Raw genomic sequence first — 15,283 nt, 5'->3', positions numbered from 1 at the left:
TATTCTGTTATGGAGAGAAATATGGGTCTGCATTTTTCTGTTATGGAGAGATGGGTCTGCATTCATGTGTTATGGAGAGAGTTATGGGTTTGCATTTGTGTGTTATGGGGAGAGATATGGGTCTGCATGATTATGTTATGGAGAGAAATATGGGTCTGCATGATTATGTTATGGAGAGAAATATGGGTCTGCATTATTCTGCTATGGGGAGAGAAATATGGGTCTGTGTTATTCTGTTATGGAGAGAGAGATGGGTCTGCATTATTCTGTTATGGAGAGAGATATGGGTCTGCATTATGGTGTTATGGAGAGATATGAGTCTGCATTATGGGTCTGCATTATATTATGGTGTTTATGGAGAGAGATATGGGTCTGCATTATGGTGTTATGGTCAGAGATATGGGTCTGTATTATGGTGTTATGGAGAGATATGGGTCTGCATTATGGTGTTATGGAGATAAATATGGGTCTGCATTATTCTGTTATGGAGAGAAATATGGGTCTGCATTATTCTGTTATGGAGAGAAATATGGGTCTGCATTATTCTGTTATGGAGAGAAATATGGGTCTGCATTATTCTGTTATGAGAGAAATATGGGTCTGCATTCATGTGTTATGGAAAGATATGGGTCTGCATTCATGTGTTATGGAGAGAGTTATGGGTCTGCATTTGTGTGTTATGGGGAGAAATATGGGTCTGCATTATGGTGTTATGGGGAGAGATATGGGTCTGCATTATTCTGTTATGGAGAGAAATATGGGTCAGCATTATTCTGTTATGGAGAGAAATATGGGTCTGCATTATTCTGTTATGGAGAGAAATATGGGTCTGCATTATTCTGTTATGGAGAGAAATATGGGTCTGCATTATTATGTTATGGAGAGAGATATGGGTCTGCATTATTCTGTTATGGGGAGAGAAATATGGGTCTGCATTATTCTTTATGGAGAGAAATATGGGTCTGCATTATTCTGTTATGGAGAGAGATATGGGTCTGCATTATTCTGTTATGGAGAGAGATATGGGTCTGCATTATGGTGTTATGGAGAGATATGGGTCTGCATTATGGTGTTATGGAGAGAGATATGGGTCTGCATTATGGTGTTATGGAGAGAGATATGGGTCTGCATTATGGTGTTATGGTCAGAGATATGGGTCTGTATTATGGTGTTATGGAGAGATATGGGTCTGCATTATGGTGTTATGGAGAGAGATATGGGTCTGCATTATTCTGCTATGGAGAGAGTTATGGGTCTGCATTATTCTGTTATGGAGAGAAATATGGGTCTGCGTTATTCTGTTATGGAGAGAGATATGGGTCTGCATTATTCTGCTATGGAGAGAGTTATGGGTCTGCATTATTCTGTTATGGAGAGAGTTATGGGTCTGCATTATTCTGTTATGGAGAGAAATATGGGTCTGCGTTATTCTGTTATGGAGAGAGATATGGGTCTGCATTATTCTGCTATGGAGAGAGTTATGGGTCTGCATTATTCTGTTATGGAGAGAGTTATGGGTCTGCATTATTCTGCTATGGAGAGAGTTATGGGTCTGCATTATTCTGCTAAATAATCTGTTATTTTGTCCTTCATTATACACGGTATGTAAGCAGTTTATACAGGTTCTTTCTGGTGCTGGGAAATCAGATGATTGTGTCCTCTGTGTGAGTGTGTGTGACCTGCTTCTGAGCAACATGCAAGGTGATAAACATCTGCCAAAATAGCAGAGCCTCATTAACGCATTAGAATATTGCACACGCACACACAGTTTGTTAGTTAGCTGCAGCGTGAACAACCTTCTACATGGATCATTAAACCATCAGACCTAGATGATAAACCTGATGGGTGTCTCAGAGACAGTCACGTCAGCCGTACACCTCATATACCCAGCTTATCCACACAGAAGTCTGTGGCTTTCCTTCATCTAGGGTTACTTTGTACATTTTATTCACCTTGAAGTCCCTTCATGTTATTTTTGGGAATTTCATAATTTTTTGGTTTAACACACCCCAAAGAGTTTCAGGTTGAGTGATGGTACCTGCTTTTTTTTCACCTTAATAGACTCAAGTTAGGTCAAACCACTCTGTATGTCATGCTAGCGTTATTCAACACACCATACAGTTGAGGGGTTCAGTCAGTCAGTCAAACTTACCCTTTTCTTCAGAGCCTCCAGGGACTCAAACTCCAGACGTGACAGTTTGATCTGGATGTGTTTGGGGACATCTGGGATCACAAAGGCCAGGATGAACTTGGAGGCCAAGAGGAAGTGCTGCAACCACAACAGCAGACAGAGGAACAACAGGGAAGTATGGGGAGACTTTAGGACATGTAACAGGAAAAGTAGACGTGTATTATGATGTTATATTGTACTGAGAAACTATATTTCTCTATTATCCTAGAATTCAGAAACAGAAATATATATAGTTGATATAAAGAATAGTTTTAAACTGATTGAACAGATGCAACGTGATTCGCTGCTGAAGTGAAACATCACAACACAATCTAAACTGCTCTGGAGACAAACAAACACCATCACCGACCGCTGTCCAATCATTGACATTACTAAACTAGACAATCATTGGTGTCAGGTGTGATATCCCTCTAAACAGCTGGTTAATGTTCCTATCTACCAGGCTGGTCTTCTTTCATCTGTATATGCTGGATGGAACTTGTGAATTTTGTATTGTCATTTGTAGTCTACTCTATTTAAACATGTACATGATACTGCAACAACGTTTCCCCAATGGGACAACAACGTCAGTCAAGTTAACCAGAACATTCCCTGTTCTTTCAGAACTAGCTCCATTCCTTCTCAGAGCGAGGCTAACAACAAGCAGCTGACCTGACCCACACAGTCTGAAAACAGTCCTGTTTTCACGTGAAACCTGCGTCAGGTAAAAGTACGAACGAACCCGTACAACCATAAATACGCCAAACCATAGAATCATTATTTGTATTTTATTTTTTATTTGTCCGTTATTTTCCCAGATATAATGCTGAAAGGGTTAACATTTAAGAGATCACACCTCTTAACTAAGGACCAGATAATCAAAGAATGTCTTGAAATACTGTAAGCAAAACAGGAGACTACAGGGTGACAAACATGCAGTAAGACCCTGCTGATTATTCTGTGTGAGAGTTAAGAAGCTGAAGACCCTTCTGGACCCTAACTCTTTAAATCAGCCCCTAAGCAGTTCACTGGAGCTCAATATTAAACTGTAATGGTAAAGACAGGCAAGAGGGCTTTTCTGAAAATACAATCCCAATCTCTCAAAAGGAAGAGAGAAGAGAGTGCTGTGAATACAGAAAGTACAACACTGGCCCACCCTCCTCCCTCTGAGGTGATTGGAGGAGACAGATGAACAGCAGACAAAGGGGAAGTGGGGTGAGGACGACTTGTGGCAAAGAGCACACCTGTTATCTTCACAGCCCCTCTGAGGTGAGGTAAGATAAGGTGTGAGACACAGAGGTAGCAACCTGACCAATATCCAACACATACATCATTTTTTTCTCAATACATTTTTTACGGCCGAGAGAAGTGTACTTCGAACTGCATGACCAGAAACCAGCTTTATTACTCTGAATCGATGCCAACACACTGCTATGCAAAGCAGGTCTGTCATTGCTGGAGAATTGCCAGCTGCCACAACACGCTGTACCTCATCAGTATGTGCCAGCCGAAATTCCATCGGATTCAGCCACCACTTTCATCGCAGTAAAAGGCTTCATACATGTTAGGCCTGACAAATGTTGTCGACTGAAAACTTCCAAATACTGTTATTACAGGCTATTTTCTCCTATGGAAAGTGTTCTTCAGATAGGTGGTTTGGGCTAGAAGGATGGGGAGGTGTGTGTGGCGCTCCATCTCTCCTTCAGCCGTACACTACTTTATTACAGACAATTGTGTATCCCAATTGGCAACATAATACCTTTATAGTACACTACTTTTGACCAGGGCCTCTCAGGGGTAGTGCACAATGTAGGGAAAAGGGGGCCATTTGGGATGCAGAAAATGTGAGCTAAGTAGTAGAATTTACAGTATAGCGAATGTAAAAGGGCGAAGGGAGTCCAGTCTGTCTGGCCTCAACGCTGACTGAGCTTGTTACACTGATTGAAATGCAACATTAAAGACACCACAGCCTTTTAGCTGATTGGTACTTGACAGTAGGAGTTTATGGGCATTTAGAGAGATAGGGTTGGCTTGGCACACATTGGAAAACCAAAGAACACTAACAAATTCAAATGTTAGTTGAAAGGGGTACATTTCATCTTGATGCCCTGACTCAATATCAAACTACTTCTCTATGATGCTCTGACTCAATATCAAACTACTTCTCTATGATGCCCTGACTCAATATCAAACTACTTCTCTATGATGCCCTGACTCAATATCAAACTACTTCTCTATGATGCTCTGACTCAATATCAAACTACTTCTCTATGATGCCCTGACTCAATATCAAACTACTTCTCTATGATGCTCTGACTCAATATCAAACTACTTCTCTATGATGCCCTGACTCAATATCAAACTACTTCTCTATGATGCTCTGACTCAATATCAAACTACTTCTCTATGATGCCCTGACTCAATATCAAACTACTTCTGATGCTATCAATATCAAACTACTTCTCTATCAATATCAAACTACTTCTCTATGATGCTGACTGACTCAATATCAAACTACTTCTCTATGATGCTCTGGATGCCTGACTGATGCTCAAATATCAAACTACTTCTCTATGATGCTGACTGACTCAATATCAAACTACTTCTCTATGATGCTGACTGACTCAATATCAAACTACTTCTCTATGATGACTCAATAAAACAGTGCAGAAGAGGCCCTGACTCAATATCAAACTACTTCTCTGAGACAGTACCAATATCAAACTACTTCTCTATGATGCTCTGACTCAATATCAAACTACTTCTCTATGATGCTAAACAGTGCATGGCAATCTAGTGGCAATCTGTTTTTGTACCAAAATCCCTTCTGCTCAGTATTCACCCCATGTAGCTGGGGCCAGAACTGCACTGCCTTGTTCATTTAGCAAATTAGCATTTCAATCCACCTTGATTCCAACTGATCGGGAGTCATTTTTAACCATTTATTCTGTGAAGCGGCACGAACAGAATTTCTTAATCTAACTTTTCACGTCGGGGGTTTGTGAATAGATCTCGTCTGAAAGGCGGCCATTGGTGGCTTGCCATAAACACTTGGACATGTTGCGGAGACATGGTTCTGCAGTAACCCTTGGGACAGCCAACTGCAGAGTGAGAATGAGCCTCATGGAGCACTGTGCATTCACACAATGTGACAGGCCAGAGTCTGGCAGCAGACTGTGTGTTCTAGGATATGAGACTAATGCAGAAAGAGGTGGCACGTCTCCCACATGAGAATCAATGATTACATCAAGATGATTCATACCAAGTTACTTCAGCTCGATCCAATTTCCGTTTATTGATCTCGAGGCAGGTACTGTTTCCTCTACTGTTCCTCGATGTACCGCGAGGTCGGTGTGAGACCTGTTCCTCTGGGCCCTGGTCAAAAGTAATGCTCTATATAGGGAACATGGTGCTATTTGGGACGCACCCAAGGCATTGATGGGCAGAGGAGACAGGGAGGGTTGTGGAGAGGTCTCCAGGCCTGCAGAGATTATTCAGTACAGCAGGCAGGTAGCTTCAATAAGACTAGACTGGAGTCATATATAGTAGAAGAATAGCATTGAACAGGACTACAAAGGGCTGTAAATAGAGATGCCAGTCAGCAGGGGGGCACAGCTTCACACAGAGCTGATGCACACTACATTAATACACAGGTTCAGTCCCAAATGGCACCATATTCCATATATAGTGTACTACTTTTGACCTGTGACCTATGGGCCCTGGTCAAAAGTAGTGCACTAAATAGGGAATATGGTGGGATTCAGGGCACAGTATCTGAGTCAATGCACAGATATGACTAGAGCTAGCACTAGGCTGATCGTGCTCTACAGAATAGAAAAGGAGACCACAACAATGGTGACAGAATCAGACATTCAGTTACTGGGTACAAAGGGTTCTGGACTTCAACAACACACACCACAGACTACATCACAGTGGCTTCAGAGGACAATAGCTGATTTCCCTTTGGCAAAGCAAACCGTGAGGGAGAAAGATAGACAGCGTTGTTAGGAGCCAAACACATAAAGCCATCTGCATTATACCAGGCAGCGTTATCATATTTCAGCATTATAAAGGACCAAGGCAAGAAGGGACGGCTAAGGAACGGTCTATTTTGTTGTTGTCATTTAGCAGATGCTCTTATCCAGAGCGACTTACAGGAGCAATTAGGGTTAAGTGCCTCGCTCTAGAGCACCGACAGATTTTTCACCTAGTTGGCTAGGGGATTCGAACCAGCAACCTTTCGTTTACCTCGCTATACATTCTGACATCTCTCGACTCTGTCATAGTACTAAACACTTCCTAATAACCATCTTTAAGGGCCGTCCTCACCTAGGACGATGACTATAACAAAATCTATCAAGATACAAATCTAAAATTATCATTCTAGTTAATGTCCTAGGTGTGGACGGCCCTTAACGCTGCAGTGAATATCAAGCCTACTTGGGTAGCCTAGTGGTTAGAGTGTTGGACTAGTAACCGGAAGGCTGCAAGTTCAAACACCCAAGCTAACAAGGTACAAATCTGTCATTCTGCCCCTGAACAGGCAGTTAACCCACTGTTCCTAGGCCGTCATTGAAAATAAGAATTTGTTCTTAACTGACTTGCCTAGTTAAATAAAGGTAAAATTTAAAAATTACAATTAAAATCTACAGTGCGAGTTCAATTTCAGTTCATCCCCATGAAAATAATAGCCCCTCTCCCACTTCCTTCATTATCACTCATGTTGTGAAATACCAACCATATGGGGTTTTGCGGCACAATTCAGATATCGTCGGCACACTAGTGTTATGGATCTGTGACACCCTCCTGCTATTCTGGCTGTTACACAGTAAGAGTGGTTAATAAGACCATACACAGTCTGCAGTAGAGTTGGGCTGCATACACTCCCATTATGTCCCATCTTAAGAAGTCGTCTCCACCTGCGTCCTTGATCGTCAGCAGGCTAAACGGACATCTTCACCTCTGCAGTAGCGGTGTGCCAGCCCAGCTTCTGTATCTAGACAGAGGTACTTAATACTCTACCATACATCACAACTCCCCTTCCTCTCTCCTCTGTGTCAACCTTTATGTGAGATAAATCACCAGGTCAGACAGAGCAAACCGAGTGAGTGACTGACCGTCCTCTCCTCTCCCAGACATCCTCTATGCATCCCCCAGACAGGTCATTAGTATTTCATCCTGGGTTGTGAGTTACAGGACAAACCTCTGTCAGAGTTGTCACTGGATGTTCTGTTTCTGTCCACACACACACACACACACACACACACACACACGTTTCCATTAGCCGGCTTTCGGAATTTAAAAAAATGAAAAGCCAACAAATAAAATTAGAAAGGCCAATTTTACATTTTTCAGCTAAATGTTCTGGTCTGTTGCATAAGATTCATTGCTTTTTAACCTTTTTTTCTCTATTGTCCCAAAACTGTCCCAGGGTCTGTTTGGGCTATTTTGTTTTTCGACAAGCTGACCAATAGAATAGGTCAATTCTTTTTACTATGGGGGATAGTAGATTGACATAGGCGGCGAGCCCATAATGCTAGGGGAAGCTAAGCTTTCCCTAAGTAAATTGAAATCAATTGCCAAAATGATAGCCTAATTAGCCTGCAATACAGAAATAAAAGCATTCAAAATAGGCAACTAAATCATGATTTAGCCACAGAGGACCATTAGCTTCCCCTAGTCTTGTTGTTTTAAATCTCATTGCCTACAAGTCGGAAGGAAAGGCAGCTCGCGCAATTTAGGCTGTGCACGTTGCAAATATCAAATAGATGATTGTTGACTTGCGACTGTCAAGGAAAAGTAGAAGACCAGCAAGCCATATCGCAATAATTATAAATTAAATTGCGGGGAAACATAGTTTGGAAAGCAAATGGCTATTGCTGTAAAGAGAAGACAATGAAAATACTCAAATCTGTCTTTTAGTTGAGCGAACAACAGTAGGCCTATAGTCTATCTTATTGGCACCAGTATATCCCTGGTGAGTGCGCACTGCGCATATTCACTCTATCAGTGCCACTTTAAAGTTAGTTATCGGACAACAGTTTCCTGCTCCAGCTTAGATGGACGTCATATTCTATTTGTCTCCCCTGATAGTAGGACCATTATATGGACAACGTCATTTTAATTGATTGTTTATCAGTGTTGGCAGAGTTTGTCTGATTAAAAAGATTTTGCTTCGGTCTCCAGCAGGGCTGGTGTTGTGCCTAAAATCTCCCCTGCCAGAATCCCCCCCAACACCTCTTCGCGTGAACACGCACACACTCAATTCTTCATTGCTGCGACTTGAGATTTCTGATCACATTAGGCTGCGTTTCATTTTATTTTTTATGGCAGTTTGATCGCGGGGGAGGATCTAGTCATGTCTGCAGTTTTCAGTTTGGCTATTTGTTTCAAGTGTATTAGTCTACAAATAAATCTCTTTGCCAAAATTCATCATCTCTCCCATGTCTTATTCAACTAGTAGTTGTTCTGAAATGTTTACTGCTTGTCTGTAATATAATATACTCCCTTTACTCTGTAATATACTCCCTTGTCTGTAATATACTCCCTTTACTCCCTTGTCTGTAATATACTCCCTTGTCTGTAATATACTCCCTTTACTCCCTTGTCTGTAATATACTCCCTTTACTCCCTTGTCTGTAATATACTCCACTCCCTTGTCTGTAATATACTCCCTTGTCTGTAATATACTCCCTTGTCTGTAATATACTCCCTTTACTCCCTTGTCTGTAAGATACTCCCTTTACTCCCTTGTCTGTAAGATACTCCCTTTACTCCTTTGTCTGTAATATACTCCCTTTACTCCCTTGTCTGTAAGATACTCCCTTTACTCCCTTGTCTGTAATATACTCCCTTTACTCCCTTGTCTGTAATATACTCCCTTTGTCTGTAAGATACTCCCTTGTCTGTAATATACTCCTTTACTCCCTTGTCTGTAATATACTCCCTTTACTCCCTTGTCTGTAATATACTCCCTTTACTCCCTTTGTCTGTAATATACTCCCTTGTCTGTAATATACTCCCTTTACTCCCTTGTCTGTAATATACTCCCTTGTCTGTAATATACTCCCTTGTCTGTAATATACTCCCTTTACTCCCTTGTCTGTAATATACTCCCTTTACTCCCTTGTCTGTAATATACTCCCTTTACTCCCTTGTCTGTAATATACTCCCTTTACTCCCTTGTCTGTAATATACTCCCTTTACTCCCTTGTCTGTAAGATACTCCCTTTACTCCCTTGTCTGTAATATACTCCCTTTACTCCCTTGTCTGTAATATACTCCCTTTACTCCCTTGTCTGTAAGATACTCCCTTTACTCCCTTGTCTGTAATATACTCCCTGTTACTCCCTCCCTTGTCTGTAATATACTCCTTTACTCCCTTGTCTGTAATATACTCCCTTTACTCCTTCTGTATACTCCCTTGTCTGTAATATACTCCCTTTACTCCCTTGTCTGTAAGATACTCCCTTTACTCCCTTGTCTGTAATATACTCCTTTACTCCCTTGTCTGTAATATACTCCCTTTACTCCTTGTCTGTAATATACTCCCTTTCTGTAAGATACTCCCTTGTCTGTAATATACTCCCTTTCTGTAATATACTCCCTCCCTTGTCTGTAATATACTCCCTTTACTCCCTTGTCTGTAATATACTTGTCCTCCTTGTCTTATACTTTACCCTTTACTCCCTTTGTCTGTAATATACTCCCTTTACTCCCTTGTCTGTAATATACTCCTTTACTCCCTTGTCTGTAATATACTCCCCTTGTCTGTAATATACTCCCTTTACTTGTCTGTAATATACTCCCTTTACTCCCTTGTCTGTAATATACTCCCTTTACTCCCTTGTCTGTAATATACTCCCTTTACTCCCTTGTCTGTAAGATACTCCCTTGTCTGTAATATACTCCCTTTACTCCCTTGTCTGTAATATACTCCCTTTACTCCCTTGTCTGTAATATACTCCCTTTACTCCCTTGTCTGTAATATACTCCCTTTACTCCCTTGTCTGTAATATACTCCCTTTACTCCCTTGTCTGTAATATACTCCCTTTACTCCCTTGTCTGTAATATACTCCCTTTACTCCCTTGTCTGTAATATACTCCCTTTACTCCCTTGTCTGTAATATACTCCCTTTACTCCCTTGTCTGTAAGATACTCCCTTTACTCCCTTGTCTGTAATATACTCCTTTACTCCCTTGTCTGTAATATACTCCCTTTACTCCTGTAATATACTTGTCTGTAATATACTCCCTTTACTCCCTTGTCTGTAAGATACTCCCTTTACTCCCTTGTCTGTAATATACTCTGTAATATACCCCTTTACTCCCTTGTCTGTAATATACTCCTTTACTCCCTTGTCTGTAAGATACTCCCTTTACTCCCTTGTCTGTAATATACTCCCTTGTCTGTAAGATACTCCCTTTACTCCCTTGTCTGTAATATACTCCCTTTACTCCTTGTCTGTAATATACTCCCTTTACTCCCTTGTCTGTAAGATACTCCCTTTACTCCCTTGTCTGTAATATACTCCCTTGTCTGTAATATACTCCCTTTACTCCCTTGTCTGTAATATACTCCCTTGTCTTAATATACTCCCTTGTCTGTAATATAACCACATTAATTATTCAATATACTTTTACTTTGTCTGTAATATACCCCTTTACTTTGTCTGTATATAACACACATTTTATTCATTTTAGTGCCTATCCTGAAAGTTTGTTCTATAGAAAGTATTTGACTGTTGTGAGCCACAGAAAGTATTTGACTATAGCCACAAAATTAAGGAAATTAGAAAGGGGTGGGGATTTCAGCCAGAAAATACACTTGAAACAAATAGCCAAACGAAAACTGCAGATATTACTAGTGCCCCCCCCCGGGATCAAACCGACATAAAAAAAATCAAATGAAACGCAGCCTAACTGATCAGAAATCTCAACTAGCAAGCAAGTCGCAGCAATGAAGAATGGAGTGTGTGCGCATTCACGTGGAGGGGTGTGTTCTGGCAGGGGGCAGGTTTTCGGCACAACACTAATCAACTAATCGGGACCTCCTATGCGCTTGCTCGTTCACAAATATGTTTAATGTGTGTTATAGTAAAGCACAAAGGCAGCTCCTGAGTTTCAAGTTTGGGGAAGTTTACAATCTATCCTACCATTTCTACCAACCTGCGTGACAGTTAGGATTATTTTTATATGCACATTTTCATGGAACAGTTTCATTTCAATAAATACAATTGTAATTTCTCAAAATCATTGCCACGTGGTTAATCATAGAAATCTGGAGTGAAATGCTAAATATGTCAAAAGAGTGCCAGCCTCCGCCACATGGACACACTGTGATCCATTGGTGGCTAAAGAAGAGCGCATTGAACTCAGAGATAGGCCTACTGCTGCATTGGCCTATAGGCTATATCTTCCATCATCAACTAAGTACATTTCATAGGCCTAAAGCTGACAAATAAAAACAGTAGAAAATATCCTGATTAAAATGTTGGTTCTTTCAATCACATTAATCTCTGCTCCGCCTGTCTGCCTCCCTTTCTGTCTGTCTTGACTTAGGCTATTGGTAGAGAAGTTGTATGAACATTGTATCAAATCATCAACTGGGTCTGGCCAAAAGCTGTTGATAGGGAACTTGCAACACTGTATCAACTAGCCTATTCCAGCACCTTGAAGTTTCTGTGCCAGTGAACTCCGGACAGACAGCTGTGTTTTTTAATGACGTTTCCACTAGCTATATGGGATCATCAGATCATGATATTTCGCTTTTTCACACCAACGCTTGGTGATTATCGAGGCCGGGAGTGTTGGAAAGATTTTTCTAATTCTGAGGAACTATCTTTCACAATGGATGTTAAAAACAAACAGACTTCGTTGACAATGTGAGGCGAAGAAAACATGACTGAGTGTAACGGCGTTCTTCGTTTGTAGAAAGAGAGTCGGACCGAAATGCAGCGTGGTGGTTACTCATGTCTTTAATAAATGAAGAGCGATACATGAAATAACTTATACAAAAGCAAAACAACAAATGGAACGTGAAAACCTAATACAGCCTATCTGGAGAAACTACACAGAGACAGGAACAATCACCCACGAAATACAAAGTGAAACCCAGGCTACCTAAATACGGTTCCCCATCAGAGACAACAAGAATCACCTGACACCTGATTGAGAACCGCCTCAGGCAGCCAAGCCTATACTAGACACCCCCTAATCAACCACAATCCCAATGCCTACAAAAACCCCAATACGACAATACAATAACCCCATGTCACACCCTGGCCTGAACAAATAATTAAAGAAAACACAAAATACTAAGACCAAGGTGTGACACTGAGGAGCTCAGCTTATTATTTAAGAACATGAAACTCACGCCCCACCTATGCATCTACTAGTGATTTTGCTGTTGGTCAGTCGTCGTTGGCTGAGAAAAAGTTAAATGTGGACAGTTATTCTAACGTATTCAAAGTGCGCGGTAAGGACACACGTCATTGCATCCTCCACCTGCATGTTCTGTTCAAATGAATTACCATCATCTAAAATGTGATTTCTGTCATTCTGAGCACCGTGGGCAGACACCCTAATCATATTGGACCAGTACATTTCTCAAATGTCTGTTACTTAAATGAAAATGCTGTAGGTCAAATGTCTGGCACCACATTTTCATAACGGAAACCCTGACACACACACAGAGAGAGCTTAGGTAACATTTTCTAAAAATGTGTCACTGTTTGATAGCGAGAAATAAATGTACATATTTAAATCAAAACAGCAAAGTAAAAGCCACACCAGATGCAGTGTTCAGGGATTAAGTTGGTAAACAGCACACATCCCAAATGTCACCCTATTCCCTACATAGTGCACTACTTTTACTCTCTGACTCCTGCCTTTAACCCTCATGGAGAAAGTGACAACAAAGACTACTGATGTGTTTTACTAGCATAAATAGTATAGGCTTTATCTGGGAATAGGATGGAAGGTAAAACATAAATATTTCCTCCCGATTTCTCCTTGTTCCGTGGAATGTTTATTCCATCTAAATTTTAAAAAGTATAGTCAGTCTGTGCTTTGGTCTACGGATAATGCATGAAAGGGTAGATTAACATTAACTATAATTCTATTACATAATCTGTGCAAATGTACAAACACATTCAACTTGACAATGACAACAGCATTTTAGTGTGTGCAAACTTGGTGTAATAATCTTTACATGTAGGCTAATCATTACATCTAGGAATGTTCCATCAATCCAATGTCTAGTGACCGCTAGACTGGGATCAGTGCATCAGAGAGGCAGAGGTTGGAGAGAATGCCTGGCCTGGATGCCCTGACTGCCAAGGCATCATCAAGTGTTTCAATTACTCCTCATCCTCAGCCTTCTCTTCTCTCTCCCCTCCTTCCGACCGTCTCTGTGTCCGTGGCTCGGCTACCCTGTTGCCTGGTTACTGCTCTGTGAGTATGCCATGCTGTACAGTAATTACCCAGGTATCACCTGCTCAACAATGAGCCCTGTCCCAGCCAATCACAGACAGGACAGAGGAATAACAGCTAGCCAGGAGAGCGAGACAGACAGAGCCGAAGGGCCCTCGTAACATTTTGCATTGACTAGACTGAGTCCATGGCCTTTAAAACACAAACTTATGCAAGGTAGATCACATATATGGAAGTTAGCCTATCAATGCGCCATTATATGGTGGTGAAGAAATCCAATTCCACAAGATTTTCTCATTTTCTCATTTGATGCTTGTTTTTTTAAATTGGGGTGGTTCAGTATTTTCCCCAGTCTCCTCCTATATGATCCAGTGGTCTGGTCCCCACTCTCCTCCTATATGATCCAGTGGTGGTCCCCACTCTCCTCCAGTGGTCTGGTCCCCATATGATCCAGTGGTTTTGGTCCCCACTCTCCTCCTATATGATCCAGTGGTCTGGTCCCCACTCTCCTCCTATATGATCCAGTGGTCTGGTCCCCACTCTCCTCCTATATGATCCAGTGGTCTGGTCCCCACTCTCCTCCTATATGATCCAGTGGTCTGGTCCCCACTCTCCTCCTATATGATCCAGTGGTCTGGTCCCCACTCTCCTCCTATATGATCCAGTGGTCTGGTCCCCACTCTCCTCCTATATGATCCAGTGGTCTGGTCCCCACTCTCCTCCTATATGATCCAGTGGTCTGGTCCCCACTCTCCTCCTATATGATCCAGTGGTCTGGTCCCCACTCTCCTCCTATATGATCCAGTGGTCTGGTCCCCACTCTCCTCCTATATGATCCAGTGGTTTGGTCCCCACTCTCCAGTGGTCTGGTCCCCACTCTCCTCCTATATGATCCAGTGGTCTGGTCCCCACTCTCCTCCTATATGATCCAGTGGTCTGGTCCCCCCAGATCTCCTCTATATGATCCAGTAGTCTGTTCCCCACTCTCCTCCTATATGGTCCGGTGGTCTGGTCCCCACTCTCCTCCTATATGATCCAGTGGTCTGGTCCCCACTCTCCTCCTATATGATCCAGTGGTCTGGTCCCCACTCTCCTCCTATATGATCCAGTGGTCTGGTCCCCACTCTCCTCCTATATGATCCAGTGGTCTGGTCCCCAGTCTCCTCCTATATGATCCAGTGGTCTGGTCCCACAACACAAGTCACTGCACTATAGTACTGTCTGCACCTCAAAGGTGAAATGAGGTATTGTACAGCAGCAACATATCACTCTGTGTCGTAGAGCTGGATTGACTCAGAAATACCTGTTCTCTGTATCTTAGAGCAGGACTGACATCCCTGACAGAAGGCACTAGAGGCCCTAATAGCCATATCCTGCTCTGCTTCCTGTAACTGGCTTGGTTATTATGGCAGCATTCTAAATGGTACACTATTTCCCTATAGTGCACTACATTTTACCATGGCCCATAGGGGAGTATATGGAATAGGGTGCCATTTGGGATGCAGGCTATATGTGCGCAACATTGACTGCCTCTGTAGCACGACTCATAGTATATAATCTAGATATTCATAGAATAGAATCTAGATATTCATAGAATAGAATCTAGATATTTACAGCCTCTGCCACAGTGTATCATGTGGATCAGTGATTCATGAATATTTCTCAAATCGTTTCTGCCA

The 15,283-nt window shown here is 41.8% G+C and overlaps 1 protein-coding gene across 1 annotated transcript in view; it reads right to left on the bottom strand.

The window, feature by feature from the left end:
* The window catches only part of LOC118374735 (anoctamin-10), a 46,316-nt gene that overhangs the window by 18,359 nt on the left and 12,674 nt on the right, over positions 1-15,283 (bottom strand). Inside the window, exon 13 of the mRNA XM_052511849.1 lies at positions 2,153-2,269. Within this exon, the coding sequence (XP_052367809.1) occupies positions 2,153-2,269 (117 nt within the window). The remainder of the gene's footprint in view (positions 1-2,152; positions 2,270-15,283) is intronic.

The sequence above is a fragment of the Oncorhynchus keta genome, unplaced genomic scaffold (genome assembly GCF_023373465.1).
Source record: "Oncorhynchus keta strain PuntledgeMale-10-30-2019 unplaced genomic scaffold, Oket_V2 Un_contig_7609_pilon_pilon, whole genome shotgun sequence".
Taxonomy (NCBI): Eukaryota; Metazoa; Chordata; class Actinopteri; order Salmoniformes; family Salmonidae; genus Oncorhynchus; species Oncorhynchus keta.
The sequence above is the reverse complement of the archived record's forward strand: the minus strand, read 5'-3'. Positions and strand labels throughout refer to the sequence as shown.